At 43.9% G+C, this 27,591-nt stretch overlaps 2 protein-coding genes across 3 annotated transcripts in view; one reads left to right on the top strand and one right to left on the bottom strand.

Annotated features, from left to right (window-relative positions):
* The window catches only part of sppl3 (signal peptide peptidase 3), a 46,956-nt gene that overhangs the window by 1,364 nt on the left and 18,001 nt on the right, over nt 1-27,591 (top strand). The window contains exon 2 of the mRNA XM_086134207.1: nt 3,662-3,724. Coding sequence (XP_085990333.1) covers nt 3,662-3,724 — 63 coding nt within the window. The remainder of the gene's footprint in view (nt 1-3,661; nt 3,725-27,591) is intronic.
* Nucleotides 95-21,453, bottom strand: gnaz (guanine nucleotide binding protein (G protein), alpha z polypeptide). 2 transcript variants are annotated; one of them, XM_086134209.1, is made up of 3 exons: nt 21,129-21,453; nt 7,596-8,865; nt 95-2,008 (listed from the first exon to the last, which is right to left on the bottom strand). In XM_086134209.1, the coding sequence occupies exons 2-3, from the start codon at nt 8,316-8,318 to the stop codon at nt 1,664-1,666; spliced, it is 1,068 nt and encodes a 355-aa protein (XP_085990335.1). In that variant the 5' UTR covers nt 8,319-8,865; nt 21,129-21,453; the 3' UTR covers nt 95-1,663. The 2 variants fall into 2 exon arrangements, with proteins under 2 accessions (XP_085990335.1, XP_085990337.1); XM_086134211.1 differs by lacking the exon at nt 21,129-21,453 and adding an exon at nt 20,179-20,323.

The following is a 27,591-nucleotide window of genomic DNA, read 5'->3' as shown; positions in this document are numbered from 1 at the left end:
CGTCGCTATTTCACTAGGTGCCGCATAGTTCTGGACAAGACAAACTGTTTTGGCAAAGTCTCTGTAAAAAAAAAAAAACACACTTACAACTCCATGAAAATTTGCATAAGTTTTATTCGCAGTTGTCCTTTTGTCATTTAGTTTGAATTGTATTTTTTTCTTTTTTTTTTTTCCTCGAAGTGGACATCCTGTAAAGTCAAACGTGAAGCCCTTAGCTCAGTTGTTTGCACATCGCAAGCGGGAAGAAAGGGCAAGAGAGGAGGAGCGGAATGGAATTTCCCTTTCTCCTTCTCTTTCTCTCTCTTTCTCTCTTTGTCTCTTGCCATCTCTCAGCTCAACCACTATTATTATTTGTTTAGACAAAAGAGTGTACCGTACAGTCTATTTACACATCATAGCAACCGTTGGACAATTTCCACTTAGAGAATGCAAGGAAGATTGAACTTTGCGTCGTCTCTTTCACATTTTCCATTGTCCTTTTTTAATCCTTGCCTTTTCATGAATGAAACTTGACTTTGCAACGTTTTTTTTTTTTTTTTTAATCATCGTAACCCCCTCATCACTGCAGTTATATCGATAGAACTCTTCAATAGATTCCTCTCGACAACTATACAATCTTACACAGTGTTTGACTTTAATATATTTTTTGGGAATATATTTTTGGAACCTAGGAAAACAGAAATAAAATTCCAAGGAAAATAGAGTAGTATCCCAAAGTAACAAAATCATGCATGTTTGAAGGTAATTTTTTTCCCCTCCCTCTGATAAAAACAAAACAAAAATAATTGTCATCGATATTGGCTGTTTTATTTACAAACTGATCTTGGCACTGTTTTTTGTCGTCTTTGCTGGAAAGTAGAATTACCATCGAGAACACTTGACGCAATCAAGCAGAACACTCCCCGGTAAATCAGTGGCCTGCTCTAAAGGGCAGGTCTGCCATACATTTTTTTTTCTTTTTCAATGCACAAAAAAAAAGCAAAAGCAAAGGAGGAACACAACAGCCTTTATAGAGTTAGGTGGAGAAGAACAGAAATAGTGCGTAGAAAATATTTTTTTAGTTCAACTTGAAACTGTGTCCGTTTTTTTTGACACACCTTAGCCGCGCTTTGAAACACGGGCACCTCCTACGATCCCGCGGCCACTCTCGTTGTTAACCATTATTAAGAGTGAAAAATAATAATAATAATAATAATAATAATAATCCCAAAGTGAACATTGATTTTTGCCCCTAATGTTTCCTGTAAAGCAGCATTAAATGTCATTAGGCAAACAACATAATCAAGACAAAATGAACGAAAAGCCACCCAGTAAGTACTTTGTCTTCTGTTTGGCAGGCGGGTGGGGAAACCGTGTAACATGTCCAGTGTTGCGACGTCAAGTGCTCGACTTTTAATCTTGCGTGAGCAAACATAAAGGTGTTTGCGTGTGTTTTAAGTGTCTCTGCATACTCATATTCAGTGAAAACACATCAGGTATCAATTCCCCATCTATGACCAACTAAAGCATTCGAATCCTCACCATCCTTCCCTACCTCATTTCATTGACTTTTTTTATTTCCTGTCATTGTTGCACTCAGATTAACCCATTCGAAAAACGCATACCTCACCTGTTCAACCAACCAACCAACCAACCAGCCAGCCCACCCACCAAACGTCTTGTCCTAGCACAGCCCAATGTACTTGAGATTGTTCTGGATGATCACGTCCGTGACGGCGTCGAACACAAACTGGATGTTGCTGGTGTCGGTAGCGCAGGTGAAGTGCGAGTAAATCTCCTTGGTCTCCTTGTTGCGGTTGAGGTCCTCGAACTGCCGCTGCACGTAGACGGCCGCTTCCTCGTAGGTGTTCTGGCCCTTGTAGTCGGGGAAGCACACTGTGAGAGGAATGCGTTTGATCTTCTCAGCCAACAGATCCTTCTTGTTGAGGAAGAGGATGAGCGAGGTGTTGGTGAACCAGTTGTTGTTGCAGATGGAGTCAAAGAGGCGCAAGCTCTCGGCCATTCGGCTCTGTGCAGGGGAGGAAGGGGTATGAAAGAGAAATCAGGCGGTGAGAAACATCCTAAAAAGGGAAAATGGGAATGATAGCTAAATGTGTTGAGAAATGTTCTTTGCGGCTATTTTGGATACACGTTGATATAAAAGACTTGGCTAAAAGATGTGTTTGACTTTTTTTCGAAAGCCGGTGTGACACATTGTAGACCGTATGTACCATGTTGGATGTTAAATCGTGTGAACATAAAACAATGCCAAGTATGTTCCAATTGGAGGGGCGCTTAACTCTTTAAAAATTAGCCACCTAGCTTACTCGTTTAGCATGGTGATGTCACAGTGCGATCCAAGCCAGGTTTGGCTTGTCTTTTCGGAGGTTCCTCCAAGGCATCGGTTTATGAAGTGAAGCAGATTCCTTTTAGAATGCCGCCTAATTTTTGACAAGCATTAGACACCAAACAGGAACCCTGGCATTGACGCTAGCGCTAACAAGGCTAAAGCGGCTTCCAAGCTGGTCCTTCATTGTTAAAGTGATCGCGGGAGGTAAAAAACAAAAAGAAATGTTTTACTCCCATGAAGTATCCAAATTAATGGACGATGCCTTTTTATTTTATTTCAGGGAACTCTGCTTAAGCTGATCCGAAAAATGACTCAATATTTTGACAAATGGCTTAATGTTTTGAAAGGCTTCTATTTCTATCATGGCAAAGAAAAGTCCATTTTCAGAACATGACACAATGCTCTTATTTCATCTCTCCTACTGACTCCATCATCATCTGCCTAAACTCTGTTTTGTACTCGTTTTGGTTCTCATGTGTCAGTCACATTTTTGAGAACTTATCAACCCGTTTCCCTGTTTGGTGTTACAGTGACTTAATTTAGGCATGCTGCACAGTCGCCATTTGTACTACCATTACAAGTTTCCGGGGGGGGGGGGGGGTCATGATTCTTATTGTAGTACAGGAAGCATCTGATGGCCTGTAGTCATTCAGATGACTACAGGCCGAACACGAAGTTTATTGCCATTTGCCCCCCCCCCCCACCCCCCGCTTGAAATCACATGGTCGAGAGGAGTTCTTGAACTCAATTCATATGCAGTAAGCGGATATGCATAAATGATTTTTCTCATACAGTTTGTCATCATGTGATGTTCAACAGCGGAAAGAAAAATGGCACGTTGAGCCTCCCGTAGCAGCTGCTGGCCTGTGGTGACCGGTCAGCAGCTTGTGACTGGGACCTTGTCATATGGAAGGCAGTGGTTTAAAAGGTTAGAGGAATAAGATAATGCTCCGAGCATATCACAAGATCTGCACATGCTGGGGGAAAAAAAAAGAAAAAAAGATTGCAAATGAAAGGGGAAAGGAGAATGAAGCCTCAATTAGGATTCCCAATCCACCGTTTTAATTGAACCTACAAAAGCAGGTCATTCCGGCAGCTATATATACGTTTTCCACTTGTGTTCATCAAAAGAGTCATTTCGACTGGTCATCGTTTCGTTGCGTTACTATCCCTTCCACTCACATTCTCCTAATTGTTCTGCAGTTTGAACAAAAGCTCTCCTTTTCTCCTAACTTGTATAGTACATATCAAAAAGGCTGTAGGCTGGTCCCTTAACCCTGTCCGCCAAACCTAGTTTAACCTGCCGTTTGACCGCTGTCCTCTCCCTTGCAGAGTGTCCAAACAAGAGACGACCACCTCTCGTCTTTCCACCCTGTCCTCTGCAACTGATGTGCGGTAGGCAATTTTTACTCATACATGCACACTGACCACACTCTACCTCAAGCACAAATGCAAGCTCTAAAAATGGACAATGACAGCGAAAAACCCAAAGCGCAATTATTTGCGTACATAAAGTCACACAAATCTTCAGTTGGGACCTCAATTTTGCACGTCACAAAAGCGCGTCGAACAATTAATTCAGGCTGAGAGTGTTTCTTCTTCTCTTTTTCTGAACCACACCAAAGTGTTTCATATATTCTGCAAAAATCTTATGTGGAACGTTTATTCGTAGCTTTTTGAGTTTCTATTGAAGTATTTGTTTGATTTTTCTTTTTAATTGAATAGATATGGTTATCAGGCTTGGGTGTGGTCTGTGAAAATGAACTCCCAAAATGTGATTAGTTGAGTAGATTGGTTATTTTCATAGTATTTGTTCCATAGTTCGGTCACTCTCACTCACTCGTTTGCTGCATTGAGTTGCTCAGCATTCGTAATTTAATTTCAATCTGGACTATGAATTCATGCATTCATAATCCAACCCATCCCCCACCTGCCTTCACCTCCACTGTGATATAGTGGCGCACAATATGTGCACTGAATATCCAAAGTGTGTCAGACAAGTTCCTAGCAAAGCTTTCAAACACAAACTGCAAGCCAATGTGGGCCACATCCTGCATCATTGTCTTTGTTCAGTGCAGCAGAAGAGGTGAGAGTTGTGGCGGGACAACTCTTGGCTTCTTCACCATGGCAATGCGCCTGCTCGCAATGACCTGAGCATCCAACAGTTCCCGGCAGCGGAAGAATATCGCCACGCTGGAGCTGCTCCCCGACTCGACCTCCAAGGGATTTTAAAACACGGAGGCACCCCAACGCAACCCGCGTTCGGACTCCTGGCGGATTTTCTTAAAACATCACCTATATGATAAGACACATTAGGCCTGTCCAAATTCTCTACGGTTTTTGCAGTCCACGGAGGCTACATGTGGGAGGAGGTTGAAGTACCCGGCCTGTGGATGGTCCTTCGGAAGACCCAGTCTACGAATTTGGACACTCCACCAAAATTCTTGCTGCTGTCACTCTGAAATCACACCACCACCACCACCTCTCTTATTGGACGCGCTGTCAGTCCTCACGGCGGCGCCGCACCCAAATTTTTCATTTGGGGCGTGTTTCCTGTTGCGGCGCTGTACATACGTAATGGATGGGCTGGTTGACGGCCGGCCTACTTCACTGTGTTCAATGCAGCGTATCTCCAATCTTGTAGTTTGTGATTTGAATTTCAAATATGTCATTTGTGACTCCGGTCCTGGAACTTTTTTGACACACCTTGTACATCTCCTTGTATTCTCTCCGGTGATGCTGTTTGTTGGGCTCCCCCCCTCCTCCCGTCCCCTGTCCTCCTCTCCCGTTTCATTCTCATCCTCCTTTCCCTAGTCACAGCTCACTGTCAACATTGCAGGATTAGGAGCATTTGACTGGCTTGTTGCTAGGCAATGGTAACCATGGAAACCGATTCATTATGAGGACAAAGATGGCACAGGGAAAATGCAACTGGGAATGAGTTGACGGGTGGGTGATGTACAGTAATTATGGTGTGTTTTAAGTCTTGCGTGATCCGGCGCATCAAAACTGAAACTATTTCGTTCCCGAGGAACGTTTCTTTAATAGCGGCTTTGAAGTTGAAAATGAGACAGCAAGATTTATTTCCTGAAATGAAAGCAGATTACTGTGTTCACAAAAATCCTACATTGACACAAATGGGCGAACTGCAACTGGATTTGATTGTATCAGTCAAATTCAGTTCTAAAGATTCACACAAAAGGCAAAAGACATTACATCCAATTTGCCCATGTTTTTGAGCCCCCATGAAAACTGTTTAACAGTAATGTATTTCATTAAAAAACACGTTTCAAACCACTTGACTTGAATGTTTGAGCGAGGCAAAATGACTGCTTTTTACAGCTTGCGGCTTCACTCTTGTGATATTTAACCATCACTCATATGTCTTGTCATAGTATTCGGATTGTTCACGAGTTGAGCGATTCCAGCTGTCTCACAGTGCTCGACTGTGGAGCCTGAGATTTTTATGCCCCACTTGTTGTCGCTAAATACATTTGTGTGTCAATCGGGTTGAGATCATCAAATGGAATGTAGATGAATACTTTTTGTGTCCTAATCCAGTTCCTTCAGTTATAATGATACCAGAGCACAGCAAATATTGAGGCGGACTAGTGACTTATCTATCCTGCTTGAATTCTTTCCATCATTGCTGATTTTCCTCCACACGTATGGGGACTTTATTTTAAATCGAGCGCACAGTGCAGTCTTACTGTGCACATGGGTGGTGATTTCTTTCTTTTAGTATTTTCAGCGACGTGCGCCGGTCGAAAGGGGTGTTTACGCTGTTGTGGAAGTGAACCCAGCGACTTGTTTCCAGGCCAATGGAAGTGGCGCCATTCGTACTCTTTTCGGCGCAGGAGAGGTGCGCTGGAGTTCATGCGGCAGATCGAAGCGCGCAAAGTCCGTTTATAAGGAACTGCAAAGCAGAGCTGCACTTACGGATGATGTAATCACAGATCACCACTGTAGAGTGGGCACTTTGAACAGCGGAGCGCTAAATCCACTTAGCACCACTTGCGCCACAACTTTGACCTGCTTTTACCTGGTCTTAAGTCGTTTCTACTTTCTGGCGTCAAATTGGCCGGTGAGCCAGGGTGTGTAATAGACAACGCCTTCAGCCCACCGGAATGCCCAAAGGTTGAAGCGCAGTCTGCCAAATTCCCAAACACTGCAAATTAGACTCGCCCCCGGCACAAAAATGAAGATGCGCCAGTTATTATGCCAAACGCAAATAAAGCCCATGATTTTATTTTGTTGATGGCGGTAGTAAGCTCACAGGACTTTGAAAACCATCGTTTCTTGCTCGCTAGTTAGCAGTCTGAAATTTGAAGTTGTTTTTTCCCCCTCGCACCTATGAACTCCCAGAGAGATCCAAGAGCCTTTGCAAGCTGTTAAATCTCACAGGTAATGCTTCAACACGTGGTTCTGTGAACTCAATTAACACCATATGATTTTTTTTTCTCCACAGAATCTATTTTTAACCTGGGGGGGGGGGGGGGATACTTGGTGATGAGTTCCAACCCGTCTTTCTTAAACTCGTAACCCATGCATTATTAGCTCACTCCAGTAACCACACGGAACCACTGGCTCGTGTGCTGCGTGACTTGGTGCTCGAAAGGCCTTGGGTGCAGACGCCGCAGTCTTTTAGGAAAGAAAAGGTGCTTGTGGAATAATAAAAATAGCTGCCCCCTTCGGTGATGCTGACAAAAAAACTCAAATAGATTGTTGATCTTCTCTCAAAACGTCAGTTAAACAAACATTAACAACACAGCATACCAAAACCGTTCAAGAAGGAAATAGATATGCTATGGGTTGGAAATAGTTTAAATTCCAAAACCGCCAAGAGATAACACGGTCATCTCTCTTCAGTCAGAGACACTTCAAATAGAGCTTTGTTTTTACAAGATGACATCAGAGTGGCCGTATCGGCCCAGACACAAAATGAAACTTGGGTGGCTTTCTGTGTTACGGCTTCAAGTCAAGAAGATATTTTGGTTTGATCGCTGGGGCCGATCCCAGCCGTCTTCGAGCAGTAGGCGGGGTACACCCTGCATTGGACGCAAATATAATTTAATAAAAAATGATTACATGATTATATTGTGATTTTGAGTAAGTAAAATGTTCATTGCAGACCAGCTGTGCCTTCTGGGGCTTTTTTTTCTTCTTCTGTGTTTATAATAGTCTTGGTCGGGACACTTGTGACATCTATGAGTTATGATGTATGGCTGTCTGTGTGATGAAGCGCCTTAAAATAGATTTTCCTTACCGTCTGGTTATCCTCGTAGAGCTTGAGGTCATAGCCGCTCAGTTCAACGCAGAAAATGATTGCCGTCACGCCCTCAAAGCAATGGATCCACTTCTTTCTCTCGGATCTCTGTCCACCGACATCTACCATCTTGAAAGTCAGCTCCTTGAAGGTGAACTTGTTCTCTACAATGCCGGTGGTCATGTCGCGGGATCGCAGAATGTCCTCCACCGTCGGGATGTACTCGGGCGCGGAAATGCGGTCCAGGTCGTTTAGGTAGTAAGCGGTATTGTCCTCTAAGTGGTACTCATTGGATCGCTGAAAGCACTCCTGCACCCCAGAGTCCGCCCAGAGGCGTTTCATGACTCCCAGCAACTCTGGAGTGATCTCGCCCTTGCTTTCGGCGGGCCCCGTGAGGGCAAAGACCTGCACGGCGTCATAGGCGCGGTCGGGATTGTGAAAGTCAATCTTAAGGGTGGTCAGGGCACGGATGATGCGTGTGAGTGAGTCGATGGCGTTGTACAGGATAAGGGGCTTATACTCCTTGCAGGCCTCAAGGTTAAAGCCGCCGCTGTGAATGATCTTCATCTGCTTGACGATGGTACTCTTGCCAGAGTTGCTGGTGCCGAGCAGCAATAACTTAATCTCCCGCCTCTGCCGCTGACTCTCTGATCGCAAGTGGCGGTCGATTCGCCTCGAGCGCCGAGCCGCTTCCTTCTCCTCCGAGCTCTGACGGCATCCCATGGTCCTCCACCACGTGGTGAGAGCAAAGGAACTCGTGCTGCCGCTTGACGGGTGAACTAATTGCAAAGAAGAAGGGATGGAAAGTTTGGAGCACGGGCGAGGATTATTGGGAGTGGGGGCGGGGGAGGCAGGTGCTGCGTTAGAACAGCCAACAGCCAGGAGAGCCTCCACAGAAATGAGCGACTCAGGAGTGTTTCATTCTTTTCGCTCCGGGGCAGTCTCTTGAGTCCTGTGTGGGCAAAACCCAGACTTGTGGGATGCCCACACAGCGCCTTGCACCGAAGTCGGACTGCCTGCTGATGTCAAGGGAGATGGGGACCATAGCAAGGGAACTCCTTGAGGAAAAGCGCTGGAAGAAGGCAGGCTACCTTCTTCAGTTTATGTCAGTGGAGGAAGTGTCTGGGCTCAATGGGTACAATCGGGAAATTTCTCTCACTCCATTCCCACATGGCTCCCCTGTTGCGTTCTCCCTGTCAGCCCGCTGCGATCATCCACCCCAGAGTGAGATTTAGCTTCTTGGGCTTGTAGATAAATTCTTCTCAAGGGTCTGGTAAAACACAACAGAGAAAAGATATCAATTTATACACACGCTGGCCCTGACATCATTATGCTTTTAATTCTTTAATTGCGAAACGCTGTGTCGCACACAGTCCCCGCACTGTCCCGGTCCGCTAGGTTCTGTGTAAAAAGGCAGATAATTGCCGTTAGAGCTGTGATTTTTTTTTTCCAGGCTAAAGCATACTACACGGAAAAGCGGACTCAAAAAAGCAGCAATGCAGTTTTGCAAAATGATGGGGGTTTTTTTAACAGCGTGTTCAGCTGTTTGCACTGCAACACTTCACTGCCTCCGGATATCGTCTGCTGTTCTCAGACTGCAATTCAGCGAAACGACATTGGGTAAAATGCTTATTTACTGTCTCGAGGGAAAATGACAGGCTTAAGCCAGCAGGTGCCTCCCGCGCTTTCATGGCACAATGAAGAAGACCCGCTTTGCTTGCAGACATCTGGGATGCTCTTTGCCAGGTTATGCACTACGATTAGTGGAAAAGTACAAATATTTTCAAGGGGATCTGGTTTCATTTTGCTCCTTTGGGGGGGGTATGCATTAGTTGGGAGTTAGCCGTTTACCTCATAAAAATATTGAACCGTAATATGTTTTTGGATGTTAATAAAACTCTGCTTTGCAGGTGCAGGGGTGGCCCATGGTAAATAGACACATAATGAGACAGGCTGTTCTCCGTTGGCGGAGTAACAAACATACTTTGGCCTAGTTTTTCTGGCAAAAGTCAACTTTGCCGACCGATCAGAAAAAAAAAAAGAGAGAGAAAGGTAGCATTTCTCCGAGTTTGGAAAGTGATTTGTTCTTCAAAAGAGCGAGAGGCTAAACAGGAGAGAACAAAACATCTCCCCAACAAACGAGGAGCATCGTTTGCTGGCTTCGGGCACCTGAACTAGGCCTCGTTCAATGACACAGTCAGCCAAGCCGAAGAATGCGGAGATTCTGAGACGCGATGTATGAAGTCCTTTTTTGCGGTAACTGCATTTCTGCACCTTTTGAAGTCACACCGCATTAGATAATTGTGAGGGCGGGCATTGCCAACAGTGGAAACAACTAACAAGAAAAAAGAAAATGCGGACGTTTTTCGTCACCTCATTAAAAGTTTCAGCAGTGCTGAACTTAACAACAAAACGCAGACGTGGATCATTGCTGATACCATTTCACACGTCTTCGAGACTGTCACTTTGTTGTAAATCAACAAATTCATGTAAAGGCATCATGAATGCTGAGGTAATGCCAACCTCCCCCCCCCCCCTTTTTAAAATACAAAAAATTGTTCATTGACGAGGCGGCCTGGTGATCGAGAGGATAACGCATTGACCTCACAGTGCAGAGATAGCGGGTTCGATTCCATCGCCGGCCTTCCCGTGTGGAATTTGCATGTTCTCCCCATGCCTGTGTGGGTTTTCTCCGGGTACTCCGGTTTCCAAAAACATGCATGGCAGGCTGATTGAACACTCCAAATTGTAATTAGGTGTGAGTGTGAGTGCGTATGGTTGTTCGTCAATGTGTGCCCTGCGATTGGCTGGCAACCAATTCAGGGTGTACCCCGTCTGCTGCCCGAAGACAACTGAGATAGGTTCCAGCACACCCGCGTGAGGATAAGCGGATTAGAAAAACGGATGAATGGATGAATTTTGAGTTGTAAATAGTCTGAGCGCCAGGATATTCAACTTTAGTATTAATGTTCTCCTGTTAGTGGTGTGACTGACTTTTGTGTTAGGTCATATTGGGGTATTTAAAGCAGTAGGGTGCAGAGGAAACGTGGGACTTTTAAGATGACTGTACTTCCTTTGTCTCCAGGTTTGGAGGCCCGCTCCGACTTTGCTCGGCACCTTCCGCCGTCCAGCTTCACAATGGCAGGGTTACCCAAATCACGAGCTTCATCCCCAAATCAGCCTTTATGTCAAATAGTGGGAATTCTTGACCCGATCTTCATACTTTGTATGTCATGTTAGATTAAATACCTTTGTGGTAGATGACAATACCCAAAGAGTATGTGATTATTTACTTTACTGAGAATTCCTGAAGCCATGCAAAAATAAAGCTGGCCTCCTAAGTGAGACAGTGAGATATTATTATTCATGTATGTGATGAACGAGCAATGCATTAGCGAGGTGATCAATGCCCTCGACTGCGCTTGTCTCCCACGTCACCGCAAGGTGACACATAAGCCTGTTTAGTGTAAACACAGCCAACCAGCTTTTCCCGAAAGGGGACTGGTGAATTCCAATGAGGAAAATGTTGAGCAGGGATTCAAACGCGTGGCATTGCACGTAAGCTCGTGTTTGGGTCAAATATTCCTTCGGATAGACGTATGCATTTGCGACAGACGCAGCGGTCGGGCAGGAGTCAAGGTGACTTTCAGGGCTCTGTGACGATTGCTCCGGTGGAGCCCTTGTGAAAGATCCACGGCATTGGTGCTTCCTTCAAAAGGATGTGAATTTCAGTGTTTGCAGGCAACGCAGTTTAAACACGCTGTTACAGTCAACAAGGAATAAGCAACTTAATTTCAACGTGTTTGACTCCAATAAATCACAATTTGACTTATTTCCGACGGCTGACGATTTAATCTTGGTGTTCGCAAAAGGCTATTTCTTTGTTAGACGTAGGATAAAAACTGCTATTCCGGTTGTATAAAAGACAGAGTAATCATAGCAGATTTGGTTCAAAACAATGTGTTGAAAACATTTTGAACCCCTCTATTCCCACACACCCATTATCTTGGAACCTGCTCCTTTTCCTATAATACCACATCCTTGCCAAGGACAAATGGACCAAGGATAAAAACTAGCATTGACGTGAATTGGCACAAAATCTCCCCTGTAATTTGTATTCAATGGCACGTGTTATTAAAACAATTTTTTGATCCGCTTATCCTCACGAGGATCGCGGGGCTTTGCTGAAGCCTATCCCAGCTGTCTTCGGGCAGTGGGCGGGGGACACCCTGAACTGGTTTCCAGCCAATCGCAGGGCACACATAGACATACAACCATTCGCGCTCACACTCACACCTCGGGACAATTTAGAGTGTTCCATTAACCTGCCATGCATGTTTTTGGAACGTGGGAGTACCCGGAGAAAACCCACGCAGGCACGGGGAGGACATGCAAACTCCACACAGGAAGGCTGCAGCCGGAATCGAACCCCGCACCTCCGCACCTCCGCACCTCAAGGCCAACGTGCTACCCAGTCAACCAGCGGGCTGCGTATTATTAAACCTTTAATGAAAAATGGAAATTCGGAACAAAACAGAGACATGTGATGCACTGTTTTCAACACATAGTTATTGCCCTGCAGTAAGTGCATACTGGAATCTAGGACAAAATAAATAAAAATCAAATAGTCAATATATGGTTCCAGCCGCAGAGTGATTGATCAGTGTCCTCCCGGATTGTAGCACAGACATTGTCAGATTGCAACTGTATCATGCGATGCCTTTGAAAAACATGTGGCATTCCTTATTTTGCAGCTTATTAGCGTAACGCACGCTTGAGTGTGTGTACCTCCGAGGAGCAAAACACAAAGTACTCGCAACCTCGAAAGCCTGCTTGGCTGTGATGAGTCAGAGCTGTGTTGCTCCCACTTTACATCACAATTAGAGTAGATACAGGTCAGACACTGGAATTAAAATTATTTTTTTAATGCAAGGTACGACAGTTCGTGTAACTTGATAATATATGTTAATGAAGATAGTTAACATGATGAGATTATACATTATTATTCACATTATTGTTGTTGTTATATCTTAGTTAAATGAATGATAGATTTTCATTCCGACAATGCACCATACAGATCAGCGGAATGCCGGATCTGTCTGCTTGCGCCTCAATCAAATACACCAACATCCGTTAACCCAACTCTTTTTGGGTTGTATGAAATTGGTTCTACTTTTTCTAACCAAATTCTGCAGATGCCCCGGGGGGTGCGGCAAGAAAGCCCAGTGATGCATCTGCCAAATTCATAAACATGCTGAACCATTGACCATTGTCCCGGCAATGATAATGACAATGCGCCTGTTTTTTGTTTTTTCGGAGTGCAACAACATGTATTACTTTTTGTGACCAAATTCTCTGATCAGTCGTGAGGGCGAGGCAACCTCGTCCACCGGAACGCCCAGAGAGGCACCTCCTGGCCCCAAAAATGTTAGACTGCACTAGTACGAAAATGAAGTTATGTCTGTTTTACGCCGAACGCATGTATACCAGTCTACCAAAATAGGCTTCTGCATTGATTCTTTTTTTTAAATAACTCAAAAGTAATGCAGAAGTCATAGGACACCTTGCAATTCAGAGGTATGAGTGTTGTAATATAACTTACTTTCAGGTGACCAAAACTTACACAGTATTTATTAGGTTTAACTTGCCCAACACCGGCCATATATATTTTTTCTCAGTAGTGTGTGAATACTCTCTAATGGGAGATAAAATTGTTATGACAAAAAATTGCTGTGAAAGGGCAAAATCGCGAGGGTTTGTTCTGGTGGATTACGTTAATTTATCCAGAAAGCTTCTTTCATCGAGATTCATTCATGCTTGATAATCGCAGCAAATCAAAGTGCTTTGCCGAATGTTAGTCTTGGCCAGATTTAGCTTTTTGGACAAAATGCATTGTAGTGTAAGTAAATGAGAACCGTTATTTTATTTTATTTTTTGGCGCGTGGGGAAAGAAGCTTTGAATAGTCAAATTGTTGGATATAATTTTCCTGAGACTGAGACCACCTAGAGTGGAATTTAGCCTCAAGTATTACCACAATCATTTTATTATATACTTGCAAATTTTAACACTCGGGTCCCTATTTTTTGTAGACGGGCGCCGATTTGGTTGGCGTAAAAACTGCGACATCTTCATTTTCGTGCCGGGGCAAGGTTAGTTTAGCATGATTGTGAATTTGGTGGAATGCGCTACGCCTCGATAGGTCCTGTGGCGTATTCTATTGCATGCCCCAGGCGCATCTGGCAATCTAGTGACCAATAGTAGATTACATTTTAGACTACCTAAAAGCAGGTCTAAGTTACGGCGCAGGTGGTGTCTCCCTAGATGTGTATTAGAAAAATTGTCCGCGCCCCAAATTTGACATTGTCGTTATTTTTTTTGTAATTTGCAGTGCTGCGGAACCGCACTGTGTCAATATCAGAACCGCAATCGCAATATTGATGTCTCGGTGAAAAATGAGCAATCGTCATTGCATTTTTCTTTTTGCAAGTTGGAATTGTGAATATGGCTCTTGTATTTGGATACATTTACGTAGTGCGAATGTACCAAGTGTGTCCATGATGTAACGCTGGGGGTAGACTTCAGAGATGAATGCCTGCATTTTGAGGATGCAACTCATTCATTAAAGAAAACAATGGAGGGCAGTGTTCTCGCTGTTCTTCTCCCAAAACAGCGGACGCTTTTCGTGGTGGATGCGGGCTCTCTTTTTTTTTTTCCGATCATGCCCTGCAACGTTGTTGATGTTCAGTGGCTGTGTTCCCCTTTTGTCAATCTTGCGGATCACATTGAGTCACAAGGCCAGCCAGCGTTGACAATGGCATGTTTGTGCACAGGCTAAGTCGACGAGTAGGTGGCCAGACGCGAAAGGATAAGGATGGCAAAGGTGGACATGCGCTTTTCCTGTCGGATGTCTCCTTTGCTGTTTGACCACAAATGCAGGGGGTCCGCGGTTTACGCCAATCAGGCGATGTGACCCAAATTCGTCGTGAAGTCATAATTACTGTAACTATATGTATGAAGAACAATTTTAGGCTCTAAATGTATGATATGCCATTGAAAAACAGCAAGTACGGTGGTTACTCAGTATGTCTCTTGGGGCGCAACATCGGTTTGGGTCATGACAGATAAGATATGCCAACTCTCAGCAGCTGTCAGGTGCTTTCAAACCAGACATTTTTTGGAATTGTTGGTCTTTCCAGCATTGGATTCCATGCACAACCAAATATGATCGCCCCGCAAACACAGCAGCCCTTTTCAACAATGACAGCTTGTTTTTCCTGCTTATTTTGTGTTCATGATCACGTATCATGACCAGAAAACAAAAAATGTTGCACAAGACGTCCTCAAATCTCTCTCGGCCTCGGTTCACAGTCACAAGGGATTAAACGCTGGCCAATGTTTTGCTTTTTCTTACACTTTTTTTTTTTTTTTTTTTTTTTGCATTACCAAAAGATCTACAGGGATGCAACGGCTCCGTTGCTAAGGCGACAACGTAACTTGAATTTGTATGTATGCTGAAACAAGTTTTTGCGGAATTTACTCTATATTTATTTTGTGAAGTTGTTGCACAAAATAAAATCATCTAAGTCCAGCTCAGTTCAACAAGCATTAATACACTTTCTTTAAAAAATTTAAAAAAAAAATTAAAAACCAATTTCAAATAACAGACCGATGTCAAGGATAATACCAAAGGACTCACATTTGAAGCAGTTTGGCTCCACTATATGCGGCATCAATTTTTGTTCAATCAAGGTTGAGTGTTTTTATTTATTGATTGATTTTTAACTTAACAGTGGTGAACTTGATTATTTATTTATTTATTTGGACAATAGTGCTACAAAAATGACCATAAATGTCATGCTTGTGTTCCATTCACGCTGGAACTTTTGGAATGGTCATGGTCATTAAAGTTGGAACTGAGAGTTTCATTGTTTTTATATCTCATTATAAACAGTGGTGAGTTACTGACGTTGGTTCATTGGCTTGACTTCTGTGCAGGCGGCATGGGTTCACTTTTCACTCTGAGGCAGTGTGAATGGCCGTGCGAATGGTTGTCTGCCTTTTGTATGTGCCCTCTGGTTGACTGGTGGCCAGTCCAAAGCGTAGCCTGCCTTTTGCCCAAAATCAGCTGGAATAGGTCCCGCTCCCCAAGATCCTCAACCAGGATAAGTGGAGTAGAGAATGGATGGATGGATGAACAGTGGTTAATTAATTTTTGCACTTGTATGATTTCTTTGGTAATGTTTAGATTTTTGTGGGTTTTTTTCTTGGAAAAATGACTTGTTTAAAAACAGAGGGTTAAAATGGCAGTTTAACCCTGTACCGGGTTTTTGTTTGACCTTTTGATTCCCCCGTATAAAGTTGTATGTGCGCACGTGTAACTGAAAACAATCCACATACGCACACTCATACCTTTAACTGCTCTCATTGCACAGTAACATCTTTCACCCGCGGGTTGCAGGCAACAGCGCTCCCACAACCACCCACCGCCACCATTACCCCTCCTCTCCCTTCCTCTCCGCTGCCTCCTTGTTGTCATATGACCACTGTTATGTGTGTGCAACGGAACACAAAGTTGGTCTGTTTGTCCCCGTCAATCTGCCCTCTCACATTTGAGTGCAAGTGAAGGCCCGTTCACTTGTTGGCCTTCAGCGGGGGGAAACAGACGGGCTCCTGTATGTGGCGACGGGCACAGATGAGAGGGAGGTCAAGTGAGAAAGAAAAGAAGCGAGTCCAGCAAATGTTGTTTCAAACAACACTGTCACTGAGCCCCGCCCTTAATTTGGGTTTGATTCAACATAGGCCATTAAGTTATAATGGGTAGCCCTCTCGATATCACCCCCTGCACAAGAGAATAGCTTCCCAAAGACGTCTCCTATTACCTGGCCGAGATGAAAAATCCAAAATAAACACCCCGAATCTTTAAGGTGCGGCATTTTTGGGATAAACCTCGCCGTTATTTATTTTTTTCCTGAAAAATTCAGCTATTTGCGGTTTTCAACCTCAGCCCAAAGCTGTGTCTCAAAAATATTGTTTCGGTGCCATCAGGTGGCATCTTGGAGACAAGCAACTACAGGATGTTGAATTGAGGGGCAGAGTTTCAATTAGTCAGATCATAGCTCTGTCTAATGGCCTTGTCAAACCGCATCACTATTTTGTCGTCCCCAACGGTCGTGCTATCACACTACCAGATAAATATCATTCTGCGTCTTCCCAGATGCCTCACAATCAATCGTCGGGTATGTTACACGACACGGGCTACGATGCGTCAAGACAACTCAAAATCGACTACGAAACACTACGTTTGTCTGCGACACGTCTGTCGGCTCAAAATCGGGCTACATTCGTGTAGTCCGACCTTGGCCCAATGACAAAAAAAAGTGCTCTGCCAATAGCCTTTTACATCTCTCGTCAATCACAAACCCTTTTATATTGGTGTCAATCTCTGGCCTAGCTTCACGGTTCGCCGCAGTGCTCACTCGCTATCCTCAACGAAAAGCAGGCGCTCGCATGAACAGTATCGTTTGTGTGAAAAATACTTGGCCGTAAATCTGAGAAAGTCAAATGAATGTAAGTACTGTGGTAACAGTGTACGCCTTTGTGTGGCTTGATTCTTACGCTGCTGCGCAAATTGATTCAATGTACGCCATTTGTAAAATCACAATGTCTGTTGGTGAATGGGCTGTCACTTGTATAACGCTTTTCTACTTTTTTCAAACACTATGATTAACCACAAGCTTTTCGTAACGGTCACATTTCTAGACATCCGCCATGTTCGCAAGAGTCAAGCGTTGTTTTGACACCACAGAAGGAACCCTATGCTGCCATCTGTTGGCTATAATTGCTCTTTTTGGCTCTTGAGTTGTACTGACTTGGTGGTGTAAAAGTGTTACGAGGGCCCTGGCCTTCTTCGTGCACGGGCAACTGGGCGTGTACCTTCACAGTTTTGTTGTCCCCTTTTAAAATCAAGTCTGCCCGTGCTGTCCCCAGACATTATCTCAGCCACTGAACTTGAATGAAAGCAAGTAACAAAGGAGTTGGAAGGAGGTCAGCTCAGCATAAGTTTTAGTCCCAGTTGCTCTCCGTTTTATATGCATACAACTCATTTAACGGACAGCATTGCTGTGGCAACAAGAGCAATCATTTGCCATTGGCACAGTTGCGAAGGAGGCCTCATGTTTTATGTGCCTCGTGTTTGTCTAATTGAGGACTTCGCATTTCGACTTACTGAAACCATTCGGTCCAAATTCTTCTCTCGGCCAACATCTTGACATGTTTAAACGTTTGTTTAAAACCCACTCATGTGAGCACTGGATGAGCCCTTTTTTTCACTTGTGTGCAGAATAATAGAAGTGTGGGTCTTTTTAGATATGATTTTGAGATTGGGAGCATTGGGCATTGTATCCCAAATCTAAAAAACAAATGTATCAATTTGATAGTGCTTTACAGAGAGTGAAAGAAAAAGCCATTTAAGATTGTCCAAATCAAAAGAAGCGTTTCCCGTGAATCACAAAAACAATAATTATGAGTTTTTCTGAGAATTGCTTCACATCTGCATTGAATGGGGTTGCGCAACGTCCGGTGCCTGTAAACTGGTATTCCAGCCAAGCACCATTAAAAAAAATAAAAAATTTGATCAATAAAAAACCGCCTACGGGGTTTAAATTTGCTAGACAACATGTTGGCTGTTCTAAGGAGTAAGTCTCCAACATTTTGTCGACCAATGAAAGCAACTTTATTCCTATGGGCGGTAGGGTCTGCAGACTGTCTCTCAGATGGTCCTCCAAACACAAATCAAGCCGTGGTGCATTGTGAAGTATGGTGAAGTTCTGTATGTTTCTAATACTTTTGTTTTGGGGCTTATTTGTTGCATACCGGCCATCATGACTCATTTTCAACACACCACCGCCTGTGCATTTTCATGTTAGTATCCAAATGAAGTAATCATTGCCAGATATTAATCCCCCCCAATTTAATTGCAGCCCAAAAACTCACTGTTCTTCAAGACAAATGAGTGAACGCACTGTAGTTCTCAGTGCCTCAGTTCTCGAAGAGGTTGCCTTATGCCGAAGAGGAAATGCCCCTGAAACGTTTTAACTCAACAAAAAAAACCAAATAGACCAGGAATGCAGCACCATCATGGTTCCAGACCCACAAATTTAACAATTTAGAGTGGCGAGCCTAACTGCGAAACTAAACTTGTGATGTAACTTTTTTTTTTTTTTTAAATCATGTTTCTGACAAAACCAAAAAGGTGAAGGAATTGTGAACTGTTGTCCAAACGTCCTCGGCTTTGAATGCGGTTTCTTCACAGGTGCCCAACATTGGTTGACTCGAAGCAACACAGATTTCAATCAGCTCTCAGAAGCAATTGCACAGGGGGTCCTTGATTTACGACTGCCCTGGCAGGAAAAGGTTGATAAACTGGTTTGCGGCGAGTACTTTGTCACGCAAAGAAGGCACGCTCGTCTCGCGTCAGGCTTGATATTTTATGGCCGACAACTGTTTGTACACGCAAACATTTGTTGTGATATTTCCAGGTGCTCTGCTAGCTTTGACCAGACAATGCAATGTTGTACAAATTTGTGTTACATTATGCACCAGAACGACATTGAAAACCTGTGCTCCTAAATATTAGTTGAGAGCAAAATCAAGTCCCCCCCTACCCCCCATTCGGCCCCCAAATCATACTAAATGTTTGCGTTTTTTTTCTCAAAACAAATGACACTACTACTTTCAACATCCTAGTATCCTTTTTGTTTTTCTTTCCTGAAAACGAATCACAAATTCGATACGTTTTTCAAAATGTTTTAATTTGGAGTTGAACACAGTGTTCCCGATGCATTTGCACGGAAGCGAAAGCTATTCTTTGGATTTTGAGCTTGACTCACTTCACACGCTCCGATTGTCCTGTATATCAACTTGGACCTCGTCCATTTTTTCTCACTCCATCAGATATTACAAGTGAAAAAAGTAAACTGTTTAATGGGGGAAAGCCACTCGGATGTGACTGCGGCTTGCAAGGCTGATTAGAGCTTTTGTCACAGTGAGCTTGACCTTGGTTGGCCTCCTGTTTGGTTCCGAGCAGTGACGAGATTGTGGGCAAACAGGTGGAAATATTGGAAGATACACACGGTGTGTTATTGACAACGGCGGGCTCCGGCGTAATTGGCATGACAGAAAGTCCGAAAGCGGCAAATAGCACACGAAGCCTTCTCCCATCTTGTTTGTGGAAAGCACCTCATTGCTACATCGCTGATGTTATTCGGACATATTGAACTAATCAAGTGGGAGTGCCAAGTGGAAGGAAAAGAGGCATCTCGGCAAATGATGAGTTACACATTTTGAATAACAAACCTGGCTGGATCGCTCCAAAATCTGACTTGTAAAAAACCTTGAGCAGGGGACTTGATTAAGAACAGCCACCCATAAAAGCCCATGTGTCAGTCCCAGACCGATCAATATTCCTATCCCTTCTCGTCCTTTGCAGACAAGCCCAAACCGCGCAACGATATGGGCATTTACGTAAGCTAATCTTCCTGATCCATTTTGAGGAGCACGGGCGATTTTATCCACCATTTTTACCTTAATTCCAAGATGTTTGAAGTCTGTCTGTGTATGTCGTCATGATAAGCAGCCAGCATTCCGATAAGAACAGCTTTTTTTTTTTAAACAAGCAAGTCTCTCCAAATCGTATTTTTTCCCCTCTCTGCAGCATCATAACCTCCGCCCCTCTGCCCCATCTGCCTCCTTACTGTTAGCCCACCACCACCACCGCTGCCACCACCCCAGGCCCCTCCACCTCTCAGCTGCAATGGTTCCCTCCCCGTCTCACAGGCATGGAGCACAAGCATACAATACAAAAAAGATGATCATGATGATTAGATTTACTACATCTGAAAGGCTGCTGAAACCGTCTTCCTTTTTTTTTCCCCTCCTTGCCGTCACAATCCATAAATCAACTCAACAGTGATCAATGCCGATTAAAACGCAGGCGTAAAGCGGCGGTCGGCGCCAATCCCACACGGCTCCTACAATCTGTCCCGACGCTTGCAAAGCAACGCTCAAGAGGAATTTTGTCCCTTTCCGACTGTACATTCCCATCCGGCGTCTTCTGACGCTAACACCTGATCATGTGGTGCGTCTCCGCTTCTTCTATTTCCAAGCCCAGTGGCCTGGACAGACACACACGCACACACACTTGTCCTACATAAGCTAACTACCAGATTTTAGCACGCAGATGTAGCAAAAGAATCCTGAAAGGACAGTGGATGCTTTTTGGTGGAGAGTCAAATATCAAGGATATGATAGCACTGTCCACTGGCACACAGCTAGCAGGGTGGAGGAGGGGGCCGGGCAAGCTGGTTGCCCCGGTGTCATCTCATGAACATCACCTTGCCTGTTTTGTTGCGGGAAAATACGCCCGAAACGCACGCAGGTGCCCCACGTTTATCCTACCGTGTCCCCAAACCGGCCTTGCAATGGAGCTGATGTAAAGAACCAAAAACAGCAGTCTGAGTAGTAGTTAGCCTTACCGTGTTCACAAGCCAGCATCCATTCACAAAGGATACTGCAGATGAGCCCTTGCGCGCAGAGAACGCCTCTGAGCAATCCACCCTTTTAGTCGCACGTCTTCATTTTCATGTTTTCCCGCATACTCCCAGTTATGCACAGACACACACACACACGTTCATGCACACGCACATGCCCGTCTCTATCTTTAATGTGCCTTTTACACGTCTGTATCCTCTCTCGTTTGCTCCAAGGCAGTTGAGACACTGCAGCGATGGGGGTGGAGGGCGTGTATGTGTGTCTGCGCGCGAGTGTGTGTTTGTATATGTGTGTCCGTCCGTGTGTGTGTGTGTGTGTGTTTTTGTCAGAAACAGAGAGAGGGAGTGCAGGACAGAAATGGAGGGAGGAGTCAGCAGCAGGGACAGAAAGCGCGCATGGCAGAGAAGGGGGAAATGGTCAGGATTAAATCATGAGACTAACAGAGAATTTAAAAAAAAAAAGGAGCAAAAGGGATCTTTATTTCATGCGATGGTGATGACAAATGTATCATTAAGGAGCTTGAGACCTGCATTGAACAGAGGTGTTAGGATACGGGTGTGTCTTTACGTTTAAGGCTGGCATCGCCCCGTGATTTCATTAATGATGGAAAAAACATACTAGAGAGAGAGCGAGAGTGAGAGAGAGGGAGGGAGGGGAGTCATGACGACAGCAGAATGGGAGGTTTGGACGATGGTGTAATGTGCTGTTTCCGTGCCAACTGTCTCTGTGACGGCGGGGTCGCTTCGTATGTTGTCATTGGTCAAAATCAGGAATTGACAGAAGCCCGGGCAAATGAGACAGTGTGCCACAGGGTGTGAATGGGTGTTGCTCTATTGTCTTTGGCTTCTCAAATGGACTTCCTCCACATTTTGGTGTTCACCTCTTGGAAGCAAACAGCGTGTTTTGCTGCCCGCAGATGGTCAATGCATGCTGTGAAATTTTCAATCAAGAAATCGCATAAACTCCCCTGTGTCCAGGATGAAGGAGTGCAGGCAGAGAGGGAAAACTCCCCGGGTCAGCGTGTGTAAGATCATTTCCCGGACACTAAGCCAAGTGTCCTGAGCTGTTGGATAAATCAGCAATGCAAGAGCACAATCTGATGAAGATGAGCAACTGTGCATCTCACTGAACTGAGAGATGGACTTTTGAGTCCATGTAGGAGCTGGCAGTCTGGTGCTGTGTTGTCCCCGTTCTCGTTACCTTTTAGATACAGTTGAAACCAGATGTTTACATTGTATCATATTATCTAAAAAGCCACACGAGGGAAGGACTTTTGGGGGGGGGGCGGTTTTTCAGAACTTTCTGACAAGTCAAGTGTTTACATACAGTAAGATGTCTTTTAACAATCTGGGAAAACCCACGTGATGATGTCATGTCCGTGGAAGCTTCTGAAAGCTTTATTGGCATTTGACCTAATTAGAGACACATCGGTGGCTGTATTTGAAAGCACATCTGAAGCACACAGCTTCTTTGTGTACCATAGAGGGAAAGCCGAAGGAAATCAGCCAAGACATGAAGCTCTTAATCTGTTTAAAAAACAACAACAACAACAAAAAAACACTTTTTGATGCACATTAATGCCAGACGTTGGACTCGAGTGTAAACATTGTCTGACACGGAATGATTATTTTTAAAGCAGAGTCATCTTGACGTGACGATTGCCCTACTCAGTGACATTTTCTGAAGCATAAATGTTAATTCAACTCTTTCATTGGATGGCATGAGAATGTGTAGATGCACCTAATGCTGTGGGCAATCCGTGGGAGATTAGTCTTGGACTCACTGATCACTCCACACGATAATACTGGACAATGGGAAAATAATTTGGATGTGGCCTTTCAACCAATTTGACTGCTTTCTTGGTAATCAGGGGCAGCTGCTCATTTTCTCAAATTCATTTCCTACGGTATCTTATTTGGAGACCATAAAATAGAACTACCCCTGCTTAATCTTGTTGACTATGGTAATTCTCTCCTTTCCTGCTCACGTCGCGTTCCCTTTTCTTCCTCCCAACGGGACCTAATCGCTGTTCGCCTGTTGGATTTGCTCCTGATTTCATGATTTCACAATTTAAATGACATCTCTCCATGGCAAGACTAAAAGCACATGTGTTATATAAGGCCTCCTTAACAGGATTCTGACCGCCCACCCAACCATACTAAATGAACTTCAATGTTCCATTTATTGTACAATAGCATAATATTGTAAGTACTGGGGACGCTTTTGCACATCCTTTATACTACATGCCCTTGGTCTTGCATTCCTTTCCCAAGATGTTCTCTGCCAGTGCCTCATGACCCCTCTCTGTCTCCGCCAACGTTTTTACTCTCCATCACCATCCTTTTTTTGGTCTCTCCCGGATAGTCTGTGTGCCTCTCCCAGTTTCCTGTCTACCTAATCCTTAATCCTGTGGAAATCGGTCAGGCAGAATGAGCCAGCTTTGATCAGGCCCTCATATCAGGCGTGCTAACAGTGTCTGCACACTCGGATCCCACAGAACCCTGGAGCCGATAGGCGGCGGGTGAGGGAGCGTCTTCAAAGGGGTGTGGACCCCCCCTTGCACTGCATAGGGTATATCACAGCTACTCCCCCCCCCCCAAAAAAAATAATCCAAGTTTTTGTCGTGGCCGTTTTCATGATTTAACCGCAGTTATATGTGATGATTTGCTTACCTTTTTTACTACACGAGATGGGTCAAATATTTGAAACATCTCCCAGTATTTTGCAGTGTGCTTCTTCATCAGCGCAATCTCCAATAGTAAACATTGGTAAACTATTCATTTTTGGGGTTTTTTTGTTGTTGTTGTTTTATTTTATTTTTTTAGCGCATCAGGTTGTCAATGATGACCTGTGAGATAGTTTCACAGCCATTATAGCGGCTGTCTGCCTGCTGATCGTGAAAAAAAAGCAGTTTTTCTACAATTGAAAACAATGCCCAGGTGTTTTAATAACATGTCTAAATACCCCAAGTAAAACGAATAATCTCACACTTTAACCCCCTATTTCTTGTCATGCTGAAATGAGCCCATTTATTATCTCGTGCATGTGAAAGACGTGGCCATGTGTCTCCCCCGCCCCATACACTGTCGTGCCAAAGGCGACTCGGCTTTCAATACCATGATGGCCTGAAGACGACGGTGGCTTCCCCCCCCCCCCCCCCCTCACATTTAGAACCTCAAAAACATTGTTGCTAGGCAAATATATTACATTACACAGCGTAATGTGTGCATAATGTGGCATCTAATTGCAAGCGTCACTGTTAAAAAGAGAGGTCCAGAAATGGAAAGCACCGCAAACATGTGCCAAAGATGCGCATCAATTGATGCAAGGTAAACATGACGGCGAATGCATCTGTTAACGACACACTTCATTTAATTAGAGAGAAAAAGCAAGTTAAAATTAAGTGCACTCTGAATTATTAATCAACGCAGTCCTTTCCAGCAGCTCCTATATTTTGTTGTTCTACTTCTTCCTTTCATAAGTTTGCTGCTGTGAATTGGGAATTTTTCCATTGCGAGACTAATAAAGGTTTTCTTATCTTATCTTATCTTATCAATAAACTTTGTAGTGCACTGTATGCAGACATGAATCATATTTTTTTGTTGAATGCACATTTGTTTCAATTATTTTCTAAATAGATCAGGCAGGCGTGGTCTGAATTCACATTCTTGTGGCAACTTCAACAGTATGTACAAAGGTGCAAGTCTAATTTTACAGTGTTTGGGAATTTGGCTGACCATGCGAGGGCAGAGGCGGGCATTTTCTATTACACGCCCTGAGTGTGCCTGACAGTTTGCTGACAGAAATTAGGTGAGACTTTAGGTGGATGCAGGTCTAAGTTGTGGCGCATGTGGTGTGACGAGATTTCGATGCATTTGATCCAAAAGCGCTTCTGCTTCTACACCGGCGCCCAGCTGAGTGGTGTGGTGGAGGTCATTCATTGTATGTCATTCATATATCTGATATCATTGTGCATCAAACCCTCTGAATCATTGTAGAAATTAATTGAACGTGTTATTATTCAAATAAAATAATATTTAAATAATATACTGTATATTAAAATAATATTTTAATTCTTTTATGGGAGGATTGTCAGGTGCATGTTTGGGGATCACAATCTGATGTGGAAGGTGGCCAACTTCACATCATCCGCAAATGGAAATCTTGCAGTTCCTTATAAGCAGTGGTGCACATCAGTGGTGTGCATGAATACTCGAAATTGAAGCTCCACTTCAAGTCTGTGCTTTCAGACCAGTCAAGTCACCCACCACAATGATTGCCTCCCAGGACCAACTTAAAAATAAAAGCTAAGTAAAGCATTGATATTGATATACAGTATTACTTTCACTTTTATTTTGAAGTTGACCCTCATGACACGTTGCCTAGTAGCCTATGAACAACCATTGTGGCACAGTTAGACCGCACTTTCAGCTCGACTTGCATTGGACCGCAAAATAGGGCCCAAGGAGTTCATCTTGCAGAAATATTAAATCCAAAACACAGATCATCAAGGTCACAAAAACATACACAAGCGCTCGTGTTTATGTCAAAGCAATCTAGTGTGTCATGCCCTTATTTTAGTTGCTAATGAAACAGGGTACCGCACATGCCTATATTTTAACATCATAACCGACTTTTGAAATGTGAGGGTCCCCTCACATGACAAGGAAAAAATATGTGAAACATGTGTTCTCACTGCTCTTATAGTGTGTGGTGTACTGCAGATGACCAACACTGCACACCACATACAGTATGAATCTATCTTCCCCAACAATCAGAGTCTCCTCCCTCAAACCGGATGTCTGTCATAACATCTCAGCACTGTGCCATGGGGCAACCAGACTGCAAATGCTCAAATTTGGCCTGATTACACTTAACGTGTGTTAAGACTACCACTCCACTTTCTCTTGACATAAGAACTTCGTCACCAGGACTGAATGGAATGCAAAAGCAATTGATTTATTATTTCATCAGCTGCCTCATACATGCCCGATTACTTTTCAGCACTCATAAATGGCTAATTCACCACAAGACATGAGAATGAAGTGCTTTGCTCTGGTCACAGCCACATGATCAGAAAATTTGGGGCTCAGTCAGAGCTGCAACAATACTGACAGTGTAGTCTGCCTCCCTGTTACATCACTTAATAAGCGTAATCAGGTGCCTTAAATCAGCCTGAGAAATGAAGCATTGTGTGAGGCCATGTCAGAACAGGATGTGCAGCCTCGGTTGTGACCGCCCAGGCCCATTGTTCTCCATTGAAGACAGGCTGGTGACTTCTCACTGATAATATCTCTCTGACCTGAATTTGAAACGTCACAGTGATGTTTGCATGTTGGCTGTAATAACTGCAACGGTATCACATGCACCAGATATCACGTACAGTTCTACAAAGATGCACGAACAACTGTTCAAGGTGTGCATGCATTTATGAAGCACGCACTGGTCACATGTGAAATGATGCCATCACATTCTCGTCGGAGTCGCTCAAATGATGTTTTAGGCTTCCCGTTCAGGAAGTGCAGTCTCCCTCTGTTGCCCGTGAGCAGGTATTACATTTCTAAACAGTTTTCTTTTTAAATCATGATATGATCATCCCTGTGAGACTGCTAACCTCAGAACTGCTATTTAACCCCCCCCCCCCCCCAAAAAAAACACGTAACCAACAAATGTGTTCATTATGTATAATTGTTTAGAAACTGTGCAAATGTAGTCTGGCCTGTGGCAGACTTTATACAACCCTTTGAAAGCAGAAAAGGTTTCTCACACTCTGACTTAATCTGTAAAAATGAGCTAAACTGTTAAAGATCAGTTTATGCGCATGGACACAGAGCAAAGGTGTAAAACCGGTATTTCAAAACTTAAGGCCACAATGTGCTTTGTTTATCGTTTCTTTGTGATGGTGTTGTTCCACGGGTCTCTATCAGTTGCTATGAAGTGTTGCTTATGCACAATATCTGTGAGGTGGGGGCTGCATCAATTAAACCATCATATATTATGCATTCATGAGTGAATACTGTCAAACGTAATGAAAACGAATGCATGAGATCATGGACTTTTTTTCCAGGGTCTTACTGGTGCCATCATAAAGGTTTTTTAAGCAGTGTAAACAGTTTGTACGGGAAATATAATTGTAGCCTGGAGTGTAAAACGCAAAAAACAAGTGCCCTATGTGTTTATGGATGTGTTTGTTGTGGAGGTTGTTGTAGTGACTCTAAATAGAAACCTACTGGGGGAAATCCTCTTTGCGTTCAAGTTCTAACTTAAAAATAAAATAATGTGAATCATTGTGCCGTTTGCCTTTTTGCTGATACGTAAAGACTGCCCTCTTGTGGCCTGATGTAAACACACAGCCTGGCATCGCTTACCACTGTGTGTGACACCGGTGTCATTCGCCGATTTTCGATTGAGTTTGTCCTCGTCAACGTTGCTGGTGAGCTGCAGCCG

The sequence above is a fragment of the Hippocampus guttulatus genome, chromosome 17 (genome assembly GCF_054856545.1).
Source record: "Hippocampus guttulatus isolate MCC_2025c chromosome 17, RoL_Hgut_1.0, whole genome shotgun sequence".
NCBI classification, from domain to species: domain Eukaryota; kingdom Metazoa; phylum Chordata; class Actinopteri; order Syngnathiformes; family Syngnathidae; genus Hippocampus; species Hippocampus guttulatus.
This window is presented reverse-complemented; position numbering and strand designations above follow the sequence as displayed.